The sequence below is a fragment of the Sorex fumeus genome, unplaced genomic scaffold (assembly GCF_029834395.1).
Source record: "Sorex fumeus unplaced genomic scaffold, SorFum_2.1 ptg000012l, whole genome shotgun sequence".
NCBI classification, from domain to species: Eukaryota; Metazoa; Chordata; class Mammalia; order Eulipotyphla; family Soricidae; genus Sorex; species Sorex fumeus.
The window spans coordinates 755,376-770,816 of NW_026606069.1; the positions used below are offsets into that span (position 1 = coordinate 755,376).

The 15,441-nt window shown below is 40.8% G+C and overlaps 1 protein-coding gene across 1 annotated transcript; it reads right to left on the reverse strand.

The window, feature by feature from the left end:
• Positions 1-774: 774 nt before the first annotated feature.
• On the reverse strand, positions 775-2,139 carry LOC130020462 (tripartite motif-containing protein 75-like). Its single transcript, XM_056111074.1, has one exon. The coding sequence runs from the start codon at positions 2,137-2,139 to the stop codon at positions 775-777; it is 1,365 nt and encodes a 454-aa protein (XP_055967049.1).
• Positions 2,140-15,441: the final 13,302 nt, after the last annotated feature.

Sequence of the window (15,441 nt, forward strand, 5' to 3'; positions counted from 1 at the left end):
TCAGCTGCTGCAGCTGAGGGCCCAGCGGTAGGAAGTGGACATTGTTATTGCGGTTATAAGATTTTACTATACACAGGCTCTGAAGCATTTGATTCCTCTCTGATAAGGTCTATGAGAAGAATAGGAAGGTAGAGTCGGTCTCCAGCTGATTGAAAATGCATGGAAAAAAGAGAACAGCTGCCATATCTAAAGTGGTTATTAGCTGGAGAGGAGATAGTATTACTAAAAATTTGTTAGTTTTGTTTGCTGTAGGCTTTTATTTTTTAAAATTTTTATTAGTGAGACACCATGAGGTACAGTTGTAGACTTACAAATTTTTGTGCTTGGGTTTCAATCATACAATGCTCAAATACCCATCTCTCTACCAGTGCCCATTTCCACCACCACGGGTCCCAGTATCCCTCCCACCCCTTATTCTGCTCCTAAGGTCATTCTAATCAGTGTCAGCAGGTTCAGACTCAAGGAAAAAAGAAAAGGATGAGTGTTAAAGGCTTTCATTATCCCAGACAACAAGGGCCAGAGTGATAGTACAGCAGTTAGGGTGTTGGCCTTGCAGGAGGCCAACCTGGGTTCGATCCCTGGCATCCCACATGGTCCCCTGAGCAATGCAAAGAGTAATGCCCGAGTGCAGAGCCAGGAGTATCCCGTGAGCCGAAACAAACAAACAAACAAAAAAACACTATACACAAAACAAACACAGACTTTAAAGCTTTATATACAGTGTTTCTTCCAGTAGTAGGCAAAGAAAAAAAATACATAAACACAAATCATCCATTAGCTAATGGTAACCAAACTAATCGAAAAGTGTTTAGAAGACACTCTAATAGAAAAATATGGCATTAGTTTTTTTGTGAATATATGAGTGAGTTTATGCAAGTATGATCTTCTACTCAAATTATAAATTGAAATTTCTCCCAACTCATAGTCCAGAAATACACCAATTCGCATACGTCGAGCATCTTGTTTAATGTCCCTTGTGGACAGCTCAAATGACCAATAGCCATTTTCACAGGTTGGTGATATCAGAGTATTTTTGTAATAGGATTCTTCACACACTCCTAAGGACCAGTCACCTCTGCCTTTGACTTCTACCTGCCAAAAATGCCTGCCTCCATCAAAGCCCTCACAGCTGAGCACAGCTGCATAAGGAGCAAATGTCTGTGAATTGCCAAGGTCTGGAAGACTCGTTCTAAAAATGGTTTTTTTATCTTTAGAGATAATAAGACTTGGATGGGCAGTTGCAGGATCTAGTGTTAAATCTGCATGAAATGTGCTGATCATTTTCTGTAGACCAAAATAATGTGGAGGGAGAGTGAAACTCTCCTTCTTGAGTTCATGTGAAATGACTGTTGGGGATGGGAGGTCTTCAAAATTTCTGTGGATATTTTCGCTCCTTGAGAGTAAATCCAGGTCATCCAGTGAACATACAACGATAACTTCACTTAAAAGATTTTTAAGCATGTCCATATGGTTTGAAATGTGACTTTTGTTTTTGGCCAGTTGATTCTCCAATACTTTCTCTTCTTTCCTCAACCTGACTTTGATCTCAGCTTTTTCATTTCTCAAGAATGATTTCAATTCCTCAAGTTCAGGATATAATCCCATTCTGAAATTTTCCATCTTCCTGCTCTCCTCGAGGAATTTCGAAACTTCATTTCTGCAAGCCACTATGTTTTCTTCAATCTGCCTCTTCAGAAGCTCCATGCAGATTTTGAGCTTCTTTCTGTGACTCTTTGCAGCACTCTCAATGAGGACCAGGTGGTGATCCTGGTGATCAGAGGAGACTCGGCACTGAGGACACAACAGCTCAGCATCCTCCTCACAGAACTGGTCTAACACCTGGTTATGCATCTCACACAGGATTTCTTCCTTCTGTTTTCTCTCAGTCCTTGTAGGAACCAGCTTAATGATGTCAACGATATGATGCAATTGGTGGTTCCTTCTGAAGTTTCCATCAGGACAGTAGTGAAAGCAGACTGGACAGGGGAAGACGTCCTCTAGATTTTCCCAGCGCTGTTGAATGCAGGACTCACAGAAGTTGTGCCCACAGTCAAGAGTCACCGGATCTCTCAGGTAATCCTGACAGAGAGGGCAGCTGGCCTCAGCTTGGAGCTCAGTCAAAAAAACTTCCGAGGCCATTGTTCTCAGAGAAGTACGTTTTTAAGATGTTTTTCAGAATGTTCTGATTCTCCTTTAATTTTGAGCTGTGAAAAAAAAATCTTTTTAGCAAACACTACCTCAATAGACCTGAACTTTTGCCATTATTGCAGTCAACTCCAACCTCACAAGTAAGTTTCTACTTCTTTCCCTTCAGTCCTAAAGAAGATTCATGGAAGATTTGACTCAGATAATCACTGATCCCTGCTTTGGATTGCCTTTACTCAAACTAACCTGGCTTGTTGGTCCTCTTTGGCAGAAAGCAGCCACAACTTCAACAAATGATGAAACTGTCTCATTTAGAGAAGCCCTATATGACAATTATTACCACTATTTCTACAGAAACTGTCAAGAGAAAAACAGACAGTAGGAAGATAAAGAAATGGCATGAATGTCAGTCACAAAGATACACATAATTCATTTTTCTGATATACATATTCTGACAAAGTTGAGCATCTAATTATTACAGGTATTCTTATTTATTATGACATCATGATATTATGAACAAAGGCTCTATCCATTAGTCATCACATAACATGGAGTTTACATATAAACTAATATGTTGCCTAGGATTTGCTAGATGTTATTATGTAAAGTTAAGAAAAGGGAAATTTTTATAGATAGCTTGGCAGTATTTATTATAATATTTTCTTATCAGTGGACTTAATTTATTGTCTAAAAATAAAAACTAACCATTACTGGATTTGGTTGGGGGGGGGGGGGAGTGGGGCATTTGACTACACCCAGCGTACTCAGGGTGTACTCTTGGCTCTCCACTCAGGGATTAGTCCTGGCAATGTTAAAGTGATTACCTGGGGTGTTGGGGACCAAACCTAGGTTTGCTGCATGAAAGACAAATGTCCTACCATCTGTACTATCTTTCTGACCCCTAACCATTATTATTAATGTAGGTTGCTGGTCTTCTAGTCAAGTCAGATTTGATCTTATCATTTTCTGTATTATTGTTTTTCCCTACATTACAAATATCTGAGATTTCTGAGTTTACAGTTTTTCTTCACAGATTGCTCCAAACATCCCTGATCTTTTATGTCTCCAATTTCTTTTCACTCCTAGTTATTTTCAGATCCCATGTCAATATCCAAATCACGAGGAATTTATTTAGATGCCAGGCCATGCCAGATACCATGGTGTGACCATAAGGGTTAAACCTCCCTTTCACATCCCACCTACTGTGTTCTCCCCATAACCTGTTTACATTCACTGATATCTCAGACCAAAGGTGCTCTCAAAAAGAATTTCACAAACACATCTGAGCTAACTCCCAATTCCCAGGAATCTCTAAAGATTTGTTTTCCCCCACCATTTCCCAACCATTTTGACTGGGTCCAGACCCCTGAGAACATTATACTACTTTCAGGTTCATCTGGTCAGGTTAGCCCCTCAGTCTACAGATGTCTTGAATGAAACCCATCTATGAATCTGCAACAGTCATCTCTGACCCTGGAACTATAATCTTTGGATTAATCTATTTCCAAGGTGATAACAACAATCTGCTTACCTGGGCAGTTAGCTCTCCATTCCTTCAGGGATGTCTCTGAAAGATCTCCTTAAAGTTCGTCTGAACTCAAGCTAGTACTAATTCGTGATCTGTTGTGATGGGACATTTATAGGCTACTGAGTGGGTGGGGTTATTGCTGTCACACCCAGTAAAGAATGGTGGCTCCTCCCTGGAGGACTAGGACTGGACCTATCTGCAGGGAAAAGGAAATTTGAAGAGACTATTTAGTAGTGAGGTGAAAGAATTTCTTATAATTAAACCAAGAATTGAGTAGCTGGGGTTGGAGCAATAGCATAGCAGGTAGGGCATTTGCCTTGCACACGGCTGACCAGAGTTTGATTCCCAGAATCCCATATGGTCCCCTGAGCACTGCCAAGAGTAATTTTTGAGTGCATGAGTCAGGAGTAACCCCTGTTCATCACCAGGTGTGGCTCAAAAAGCAAAATAAATAAATAAATAAATAAGAATTGAGTAGCTGTGATGTATTAAAATACATGATCTCATTTGAATTTTCCAGTCCTCCCTTCACCCATTCAATGTCATTGCTAAAGTAGAAAGTAAAAATCTATATTAGACTACGTGAGGGGCCTAAGAGATAGTACAGCAGAAATTACAGCAGTAATGCTTGTTTTACACGCAGTCTAATAATTCTACCAGGAATAATTCCTGAGTGAGTGTAAAGGCAGGACTAATTCCTGAGTATCCCCAAAATAAACAAATAAAAAGGCTATGTGAGACATTTTCATTTATGCAACACTGAAGCATTAACTGGATTCATCTCTTTTACCTATATTCACAATCTAAAGTCTCTTGCTGCCTTGCGATCTATGAAATTATTGTTCATCCAACAAATAAACATAACAATTAATTTGCAAGTGATCTCAACCATTCTACTAAAAACTGCTTATTTGCTAGTCTCTAAAACTCTATGATGAAATGACTGTTTCACCTAAGAGCAAACTGAGATTTTTTTGAAAGACTTTTTGAACTCTCACCTTCACTATATGCAAGGAATCATTGACAGCAGTTTTTGGAATAAGTTTGAATCCATCCTTCAACAAGGAGTCTTTTACTCCCTCTTTGCCTGTATTAATCACCTGTATTTTCTTCCTCCTCTCTTCTCCCATTTGGGCTACATAATTTCATGGGAAAATGTTCAGATGAGTCCTGACAATCAGTGACCTGGATAGAGAAAAAAGGTTTATTTTGTCAATCTCACTGATAAGCATAAAAAAAATCAAAAACAGCTGCTTAAGATAACTTAAGAAACTATGAAAAGTTTCCATTAAGCTCTGAACTTCAGTATGAAATGCCTTTAAGCTGATGTATGAAAGAGTCAAATATCAATTTCAGTCATCTTTTCTAGGTGTCCAACCAGTATGGAGCAATTGTGGTAAAATCAATTTTGTTAGGATTCACTTTATCCCTGCTGTGCATTCCTTTTTTTTGACCTATATTAAAGAAAATGGAACTTTTATTTGGGAAGGGTCTTCCCAACAGTGTTCATGAGACACAGAGTTCCTATCAACGATTCTTGGTCCACGGGGCCATTGGTTCAATGCAAGTGGCTGAAGGTGTGATGCTGTACAGGCCCAGTGGTTTCAAGAATACCTGGGCCAGGTATTAATGTTTATTCAGTTGTTCTTGAAACCAAGAGGCTTCCTGGGGCCCTCCAGGACTATCCCTGTCCCCTTCAATGCTAACATCGGGGACTATCAGTTTGCTAAGGATCAAACAAGATTGGGTACACACTCTAGTCATGCACATTACCACTTCACAATCTCCCGGTTCCCAGATCATACAACTTTTAAGATGCGTATGTTGACTCAGAAAGATGCTAGCACGAACATGGAAGTTTAAGATGCCTATGTTGAAAGCTCAAAAGGCGATGAGAGACATTTTATTTAAAACTGGAAGGAAGGAGAGAGAGTCTTGCTATATAGTTGAAGCAACACATCTGTGCCCAAATTTTGTGTGGAAAACAGTTATCTAAAGTTATGAACTTTGACATTTTCTGTTTTCTAATAAAAGTATGTTTCATTATTTATTATGTCACTGTCAATGTCACTGTCCTCCCGTTGTTCATTGATAATTATATAGGTATAGCTTGGTTAAAAAAAGTATTGATAGTAAAGCAAAAATTAGCCATAATTTATTATCTGTGAGATCTGCAACCTGTGAAAATTACAAAAAAGCAAAATTTTGGTGATTTATGCTCAGTAAATGTGCATTGGAGTGACCCAATTGTAGGTGTACAATTTTTACTGGTGATGAAGTCACCATGGTCCATTCACTCTCAAGGCCTGGGATCAATTCCCTATGCCTAGAGACTGTGGCTTCTCGGCATTATCTGTAAGCTGAACAGTTGATGAAATGTGTTAGTAGCTCCTCATGAAACTGGATTTTTCTACTTCTCATAGTCATTCAAGGGAAACTATATCCGGGTATCTGTGTGAATTTCTAATCAAATCACATCAGAACATCATTCCTTGTCCTTTGTCTTATCATTTTAGTCATCTATGGAGCTCTTGGTACTTATCCATACAAGCTGTCCTCAATTAAGCATTTATCTTCTTTAACTCAAATTACAGTACTTCTTCAGTGATTTTTCTAATTAGTCATGACCAAATTTTAATGGTAGTTAGTGCTTTATATTTATAATTCTTGCATTTAAAGTAAGCTTATTTTTTTAAACTGAGTAGATTTATGGTCTATGTGAGGGAACTTTTAAAATAGCCACTGTAATATTAAGTCAAACTTAAAAAAAAATTCTATGTTTAACTTAAGTTATATTTGGATTACTTTAATGATTAGTACAAATTAAACATGATGAATGTCCATTTAACATATGTAATTGTATTGAAAAATGGAGTAGTGGGCTGGAAGGAGAGCTTAATGAGCTTAGTATATACTTTACCTGTAGGATGTCTCTGATCCAGCATGGTCATGAGCACCCCAGGGAGTGTGACTCCTGACCACAGAGCTGGAAATAGCCCAGAAGCACTGCTAAGTGTACCTCTCTACCAAACACACTCCTCCAAGGAAAAATAAATATTTTGGTAAATTTTTTGGTACATATTTTGGTAAACAAGCAAAAATAAATATTTTGGTAAATTTTGGTAAAAAACAAAAAATCAATTAAAACAAACCCCTGAATTTGGACTACAAAGTTGTGGATGAGGGAAAAAATTATAGTGAGGGTGTTGGCCAATGGTCTATACCGGTGGAATACTGGAACTTTGGTGGTGGTTCTAGTGGGGCAAGATACCATTTTTTCCCCCTTGAGATAAGATACTTTGACAAATGAAGTTATTGGAATTCCTGAAAGGTATTCAGTAGGCTCTCAGGTTTACATTTACTTTTGTCAATTAACCAGGTTACTCTGCCAGTTTTGGGGTCTTCTAGGTCTCTATGTGGGAATACTTGGGGACCAGGTGATGCTGATGATAAACACATACCCAAACCACTGTTCTAATTTCAACCCCCAGGTAACATACTTTGTGAGGCATGACATTATACCTTTAAAATAATCCATTCCCAAGGGGGGGGGGGGGGAGAGAGAGAGAGAGAGAGAGAGAGAGAGAGAGAGAGAGAGAGAGAGAGAGAGAAAGAGAAAGAGTGAAAGGGAATGTGCCTGTCACAGAGGCAGTGGGGGATAAGGAGGGTGGCGGGAGGAATACTGGGAACATTGCTGATAGAGAATGGGCCCTGGTGGAGGGATGGGTACTTGATTGTTGTATGACTAAAGCATAATCAGGAAAGCATGTAAATCTGTAACTATCTCACAGTGATTCATTAATTTTTTTAAATCATTCATTCCCATAAACCAATATAGAATCAATTTTTAAAAAATCTAATAATGAAAAATATAAAGGATTCATTTCATTCTCCATACCAAAGTTTTAGCATAATTTCATAGAAGATTAATTAGCATAATTTCATAGAAGATTTGGAGACGACCACTGGACTAGAGCCGTCACCAACTGGATTCCGCGGGATGTCAAAAGATCACGTGGCCGCCCACCTACAAGATGGTCAGACTTCTTCGTCAAGACCCTGAACAATTGGTTCGAGGTTCTTCATGTTCCTAGAATGAGCAGACGCCATTGGGCTACACTAGCATGCGATAGGGAAAAATGGAGACATTACTGGTGCCCGCTTGAGCAAAGCGATGAGTAATGGGATGTCAAGTGATCAAGTGATCATAGAAGAATTTTATCGTTTACAAACAAATTTGGTAAGGGGGTTGGTTTAGGGCTAATCTGCATTTGGTTCTTGGATTACCATGCAGTACAAGGATTGAGAACTGGGCTCCTGTGTGCAATGCATGTTCCCTAGTTTTTTGTTTTTAGTGATTTCCTTTACCCTACACTTTTATTGAAAATAAGCATAACAAAATTATTTGTTAAAATAATATATTAGTGATCACTGTCACTGTCCTCCTGTTGTTCATAGATTTGCTCGAGCGGGCCCAGTAACATCTCCATTGGAGACTTTGTTGTTACTGTGTTTGGCATATGGAATACATCACAGGTAGCTTGCCAGGCTCTGCTGTGCAGGTGAGATACTCTCAGTAGCTTGCCAGGGGCTGGAGCGATAGCACAGTGGTAGGGCATTTGCCTTGCACGCAGCTAATATGGCCTACCCGAGTTCGATTTCTCCGCCCCTCTAGGAGAGCCCGGCAAGCTACCGAGAGTATCTCGCCTGCACGGCAGAGCCTGGCAAGCTACCCGTGTTGTATTCAATATGCCAAACACAGTAACAACTAATCTCACGATGGAGACGTTACTGGGCCCGCTCGACCAAATATTAGTGATATTCTGAAATATTTCAAATTGCATTTAGGTCATCTTTATCTCAGAATACTCACAGTTGGGCCCAGGAGATAGTTCTAGGGTTGAGTGTGTATTTGCACTGAACCAGGAGTGAGCTGTGAGCACAGTCAGAAGTGAACAAAACAAGAAAACCTATAATAAACATCAAAAGGAAGAGTTCGTTTTAAATTAGACCCTTAACTAAATTAACAACAAAACAATAATCATGGTAACATTCATTATTATTTTTCCCTCAAGTGAAAAATTTATGCTTAATATATACGAAAAAGTCAGATATAGTAGTTAAATGTAAAGTAAGAAATAAGAAACAAGCATGTCCAATTTCTGGTGTTACCTTCAGATCTCAGTGGGTCATCTGAGTGCTCCTTGCCCAGCTGCAGTGACCTTGTGTGATGACGCATGACTGTGGAATCCCATTCCTGGGTAGCTGCTGTTTTGTGGAGGAAGCTTGGGTATAATCCCTGGTACCATCTGGTCTCCAGAGTTCTGCCAAAAGAGATTTTATCAAGGACACCCAGATAAGTTGGTGATGTTAAGGAAGGATAGAGCTAGATATCCAAACCACAGCGTCAACAGCACTGAAAATGCAAGACCCAAACTTTAACAACTAAATTTAAAAGGTGCCTTTTAAGATGATGGGCTGAGGGCAAGTGAGTCAGAGAGGGAATCTGGGAACACTGGTGGAGGGTAGTTAACACGGGTAGTGGGACTGGAGATGGAACATTATATGTCAAAAACCCAACTACGAATAGTTTTATAATTCACGGTTATTTAATATATAAAATTTTGGAAAAAATAAAAGAATAGAGTTAGGAGTAGCTCCAGAGCTCAGGCGAGCATGACCTCCAAACACAAAACCACAGCCTCTCCCCAACCCCAACAGCAAAAAGTACCAGAAGTGTCTTGTTAAACAACTGAGATCGCATAGCACAGTTTGGCCCTCTGATCCATGCAGGTTTTACCTTTGCCTCATTGCATAGGTCTGGAAATCTATCTGAATTTTTTATTGCACTCATTTGTGGGATATTAAAAATACATAGTATGAGACTAATATCCAAGGACAGAAGAAACAAGGGCCAGAGGAACTGTTCCAAGGTTGGACACTTGTCACGGGTTGCTGGGGGGTGGGCGGGGGAAAACATGCTAGGGGGAATGGGCAATTTGGGAAAAGGAAGTGACTACTATTACAAATGGGCTGGAGCAATAGCACAGCGGGTAGGGCTTTTGCCTTGCACATGGCCGACTTGGCCGACCCAGGTTTGATTCCTCCGCTCCTCTTGGAGAGCCCAACAAGCTACCAAGAGTATCTCACCCATAGAGCAAAGCCTGGCAAGCTACCCATGAAGTATTCAATATGCCAAACACAGTAACGAGTGTCACAATGGAGATGTTACTGGGCCCCCTTGAACAAATCGATGAACAACAGGAAGACAGTGACAGTGACAGTTGAAAATAATCACTCTGGACAAGAACTGAGTACTGAAAGGATGTAAAGGGATGTACATGATAACCTTTCAGTACCTGTATTGCAAACCATAATGCTCAAAAGGGAAAAGAGAGAGAGAGAGAAAGAAGAAAATTGCCTGTCATAGAGGCAGATTGGGCAGTGTGGTGGTGGGAGGGAAATGTACACTAGTGAAGGCATATGTGTTATTTGTATGACTGAAACTCAAGTCATGAACAACTTCGTAACTGTGTATCTTATGGTGATTCAATTAAAAAAATGGATTGCGTTTTAGTCATAAAATCTTCCAACACCAATCCCTTCACCAGTGTATACCGGATGCTATCTTCAGTGTGGACTTGTTTTTAGAGAATTTGACATTGCTTTCACTCAGTTATTCCTGCATTTTTGGTGTCAGGGGTACACATTCTGTGGTATGGCGTTGCTCTGCTTGGGGGACTATGTGGTGTCTGAAACTGGTTCAGACCTGCAAGGCAAATACCTTTTTAAAAAAATTTTATTAGTGAAATGCCATGAGGTACAGTTGTAGACTTACAAAATTTTGTGCTTGGGCTTCAGTTATACAATGATCGAGTACCCATCCCTCCACCAGTGCCCATTTTCCACCACCGCAAATCCCAGTATCCCTCCCACCCCCCAACCCCCCCATCCCACCTTGCCTCTGTGGCAGGGCACTCCCTTTCATTCTCTCCCTACTTTTGGGTGCTGTGGTTAAGACAAACTCCTTTGCTTTTGGTCTATCTCTGGTTTCGTTTTGGAGAATATTCTTAAATAATATTCTCAAAAATCTCTGTTCAAAAAGAAATCAGTTTCTTCTTTTTTCAATGAAAATTCTTATTTTATGTAGGTTATAATATCACAGTGGTTAGGCGTTTGCCTTGTATGCAGCCAACATGGCCGACCTGAGTTCGATTCCTCTGCCCCTCTCGGAAAGCCCAGCAAGCGACTGAGAGTATCTCGCCTGCATGGCAAAGCCTGGCAAGATCCCCATGGTGTATTCGATATGCCAAACACAGTAACAACAAAGTCTCCAAGGGAGACGTTACTGGGCCCACTCAAGCAAATCGATGAACAACGGGAGGACTGTGACCGATAATTATCCCAATTAATTTCCCATTTTCTCCCTGCATCATCAACACCAGGTGGCTTTTGATTTTCTTCCTAGGACCAGTGGCAGCTCCCCCACTGTGTGCTTCCCACAGCTCCTCAGAGAGCAGATCTGGAAGGTGGTTGTGCTTCTCACAGACAATCTCTCTTGTCATTCCTTCTTGATTAGCTGCTTAACTGTGTCAGGGATGTGAGACAATCGAATGTTCCTTTTGAAATACCTGTCAGGAAAGTGAGGGAACAAGGCAAAGAATCCTGTAGACTTTCCCAGTGCTGTAGAGATAGGAGTTACAGAAGTGCCCATTATCAAGAGTCACCTAGTCTCTCATGTCCTCCAGGCAGAGGAGAGAGTGGGCCTCCACTTGGAGCTCAATCAGAGAAGCAGCCAAGGCCATTACTGTGGGAGATGCTTGTCTGAGAAAGTGTATTTCAGAAAGTCTCAGTTCTTCATCTACTTTTAATGTGAGTAAGCATGTACCTCATCAAGACACTCAACTGAAGAGATCTGAATTCTTCCTGCGTCCCAGTAAAGCTCCAACTCTACAAACTTTTGCTGCTTCCTTCCCTTTGGCTACGGTGTAATGTGTGATTCATAATTTCCTTGACATGCTGTTAACTACAAAACCACATGACCTGTGATTTCAGGGACTCCTTTGTTTTCCTTGCTGTAAACAGCCTTGCTGACTTCCCTCAGTGTAGCCACTACTGTACCTTCCTCCTTATTTTGTCATTGATGTAGTTGACTCCAGTGACTGTGCTGGTGTCTCATGCTAGAAAAGAAGTCACATGTCCGCAGATGCTCTACATAAGCACTGTTGGAATTCCTACTCCCCAGCCCATACCCTCAGGCACTTGCCTTGGAGGGTCCTCAGCCCATCCAGCTGATGTAAATAAAGACCTTGTTTGACTGCCAAATCTCTATCTCAGGGTGCTTGAATAAGTGAACTCTCAGTATAAAAATAGAAACATATTCATCAAGGAAAAAAGTAATAATGGATTCTTGGATTTTATTTTTCACTAAGGAACATTTTGGTTATTTGATTCTGTTTGTCAGAAAACATCCAGACACCAAAAAAGTGATGGAAACAAATGTCTGTATAGGAAATCTCAACAGGAAAATTTGCAAGAGTTTGTCAACATTAAATAGCATAGGGGAAAAATAATAAATATTAAGGTTGTTAGAATGATATTCTGAAGTTGTATTGAAATGGCCCTGACCATTATTTATTATTGTTATTATTATTATTGCTTAGAAAGCATTATTTTTACATTAACTAACTTGGGGTCTGTGGTCACTGAAAGTGTCACTGTCACTGTCCTCCCATTGGGGGTTTGTGGTATACTTCATAATATTAAGTCAATTAGGGACATCATTTTGTAGAAGGTTACATGGAGGTTAGTTTCTGTAATACTTGATAAACTCAAAATGCTTTTATATAAAAAGATTTGTAATGGCTAATAACATATTTTAATTGAATCACTATTAGATACACAGTTACAAAGTTGTTCATAATTGGGTTTCAGTTATACAATGTTCTCAAAAGCTTTTCTTTTCTTTTTTTTTAATTAGTGAAACACCATGAGGTACAGTTGTAGATTTACAATTTTTTGTGCTTGGGTTTTGATTATACAATGATCAGATACCCATCCCTCCACCAGTGCCCATTTTCCACCACCATGGATAATATCCCTCACACCCCCACCCCCCCATCCCCCCTGACTCTGTGGCAGGGCAATCCCTTGTGTTCTCTCTCTCCTTTTGGGTGTTGTGGTCTGCAAAAGAGGCATTGAGTGGCAAATATGTTCAGTCCACAGTCTACTTTCGACATGCATCTCCTCTCCTGGGAGGGTCCTCCAAACACCCTTTATTTGGTGCTCCCTTCTCTATCTGAGCTGCCCTTTCCCCTAGAATGCCCTGCTGGCCTCTAAGTTATGGAGTAATCCTCCTGGTGCTTATCTCAGCTATTCTTGGGTATTAATCTCATATTTTGTTACTTTATATCCCCCAGATGAATGCAATCTTTCTATGTCTATCCCTCTCTTTCTGACTCATTTCGCTTAGCATGATACTTTCCATATTGTACCACTTGTATGTAAATTTCATGACTTCATCTTTTCTAACAGCTGCATAGTAGTCCATTGTGTAGATGTACCAAAGTTTCTTTAACCAGTCATCTGTTCTTGGGCATTCAGGTTTCTTCCAGTTTCTGGCTATTGTAAAGAGTGCTGCAATGAACAAACAAGTGCAGATGTCACTTCGACTATACATTTTTGCCTCTCTGGGATATATTCCCAGGATTGGTATTGCTGGGTCAAATGGGAGCTCAATTTCTAATTTTTTGAGAATCGTCCATACTGTTTTCCAGAAGGGCTGAACCAGTCGACATTCCCACCAACAGTGAAGGAGTGTCCCTTTCTCGCCACATCCGCGCCAGCATCGGTTGCTTTTGTTCTTTTGAATGTGGGCCAGTCTCTGAGGTGTGAGATGGTATCTCATTGTTGTTTTGATCTGCATCTCCCTGTTGATTAATGATGTAGAGCATTTTCTCATGTGCTTTTTTGCCATTCGGATTTCTTCTTTGAGAAAATTTCTGTTCATTTCATTGCCCCATTTTTGGATGGGGTTGGATGTTTTCTTCTTGTGGAGTTCAACCAGTATTTTGTATATCCTGGATGTCAACCCCTTGTCAGATGTGTGTTCGGCAAATATCCTTTCCCATTTTGTAGACTGTCTTTGTATTTTGGTCACTGCTTCTTTTGAGGTGCAGAAGCTTCTTAGTTTAAGATAGTCCCATTTATCTATCTCTGTTTTCACTTGCTCGGCCAGTGGCATGGCATCTTTGAAGATACCATTAGCTTCAATGTCATGGAGGGTTTTGCCAACTTTGTCTTCAATGTACCTTATGGTTTCTGCTCTGATGTTGAGGTCTTTAATCCACTTCGATCTTACTTTTGTACATGGTGCTAGGCAGAGTTCTGAGCCCATTTTTTTTGCATGTAGCCGTCCAGTGATGCCAGCACAATTTTCAAACCCTTTTTTTTACCAGTGTACATTTCCCACCACAGATTTCTTCTTCTTCTTCTTCTTCTTCTTCTTCTTCTTCTTCTTCTTCTTCTTCTTCTTCTTCTTCTTCTTCTTCTTCTTCTTCTTCTTCTTCTCCTCCTCCTCCTCCTCCTCCTTCTCCTCCTCCTCCTCCTCCTCCTTCTCCTCCTCCTCCTCCTCCTCCTCCTCCTCCTCCTCCTCCTCCTCCTCCTCCTCCTCCTTGTTCTCCTCCTCCTTGTCCTTGTCCTTCTCCTTGTCCTTCTCCTTTGGCCTCTGCTTTTTTTTTTTAAATTTATCTATTGAGTCACCGTAAGAAAAATTAAAAAGCTTTCAAGTTTAAGTCTCGGTCATACAATGATAGAACAACCCTCCCTTCACAAGTAATTATTTTTCACCACCAAGAACCTCAATATACCCCCCTCCTATCTCTCCCAATGCCTGTGAGGCAAAGGGTTTCTACTTAACTTTCTTTCTACTTTGATTACATTCATTATTTCGATAGAAGATGCACCATTATTGTTTGAAATTTCCCCAAACAATCAGAATTGCTGAAAAGGCATTGTAAAATAATTTGTTTTCTATTGCTGGTTATGAAAACCATGTGATGTCGCATGGCCGCTATCACAGCCGCGCCATTTTTGATTTCAAATATTTTACTAATTAAGTCTGGAGGGATTTCTGCCAAGAGCCAGATAATTACAAAATTGGTTTCTGTGCGTCTGGTGCCATGGCCGTGGCGGAGAGCCGCTCATGGTGGGCACCTTGTGGCCTCTGTTGGGTGTGAAGGATGAGCCGGTTTCACCCCCCTTCCCATGAGGCTGCAGTTGCCCCGTCACTGCCGGCTTATACCTGGCTTTCCAATAAGCTCTGAGGCAGCAGCCACCATTCTGCCAGGGTGTGGGGAGGGGGGGCGGGGGCGAGGGAAGGCAGAAGAGACAAACGCCCTTTCCCCCCCCCCCCCCCCCCCCCCGGGGACGGCATGGCACTGTAGTTTAACACATGGTCCATTCACATTCCATTCACATTTCTGCCGCAAGCTGCCGGGCTCTGAATTAAGTCCTTGTGCCTCTGGAGCCATGGCCGTGCTGGAAAGCCACTTGTGGGGGGCCTGCTTCTGTTTCTTCTGCTTCTTCTTCTGCTTCTGCTTCTTTTGCTTTTTATTCTGCTTCTGCTTCTTCTTCTTCTGCTGCTTCTTCTGCTTCTTCTTCTTCTGTTTCTTCTTCTGTTTCTGCTTCTACTTCTTTGCTGGTTCTGCTTTTGCTTCTTCTGCTTCTGCTTCTGCTTCCACTTCTGCTTCTGTGTCTTTCTTCTCCTG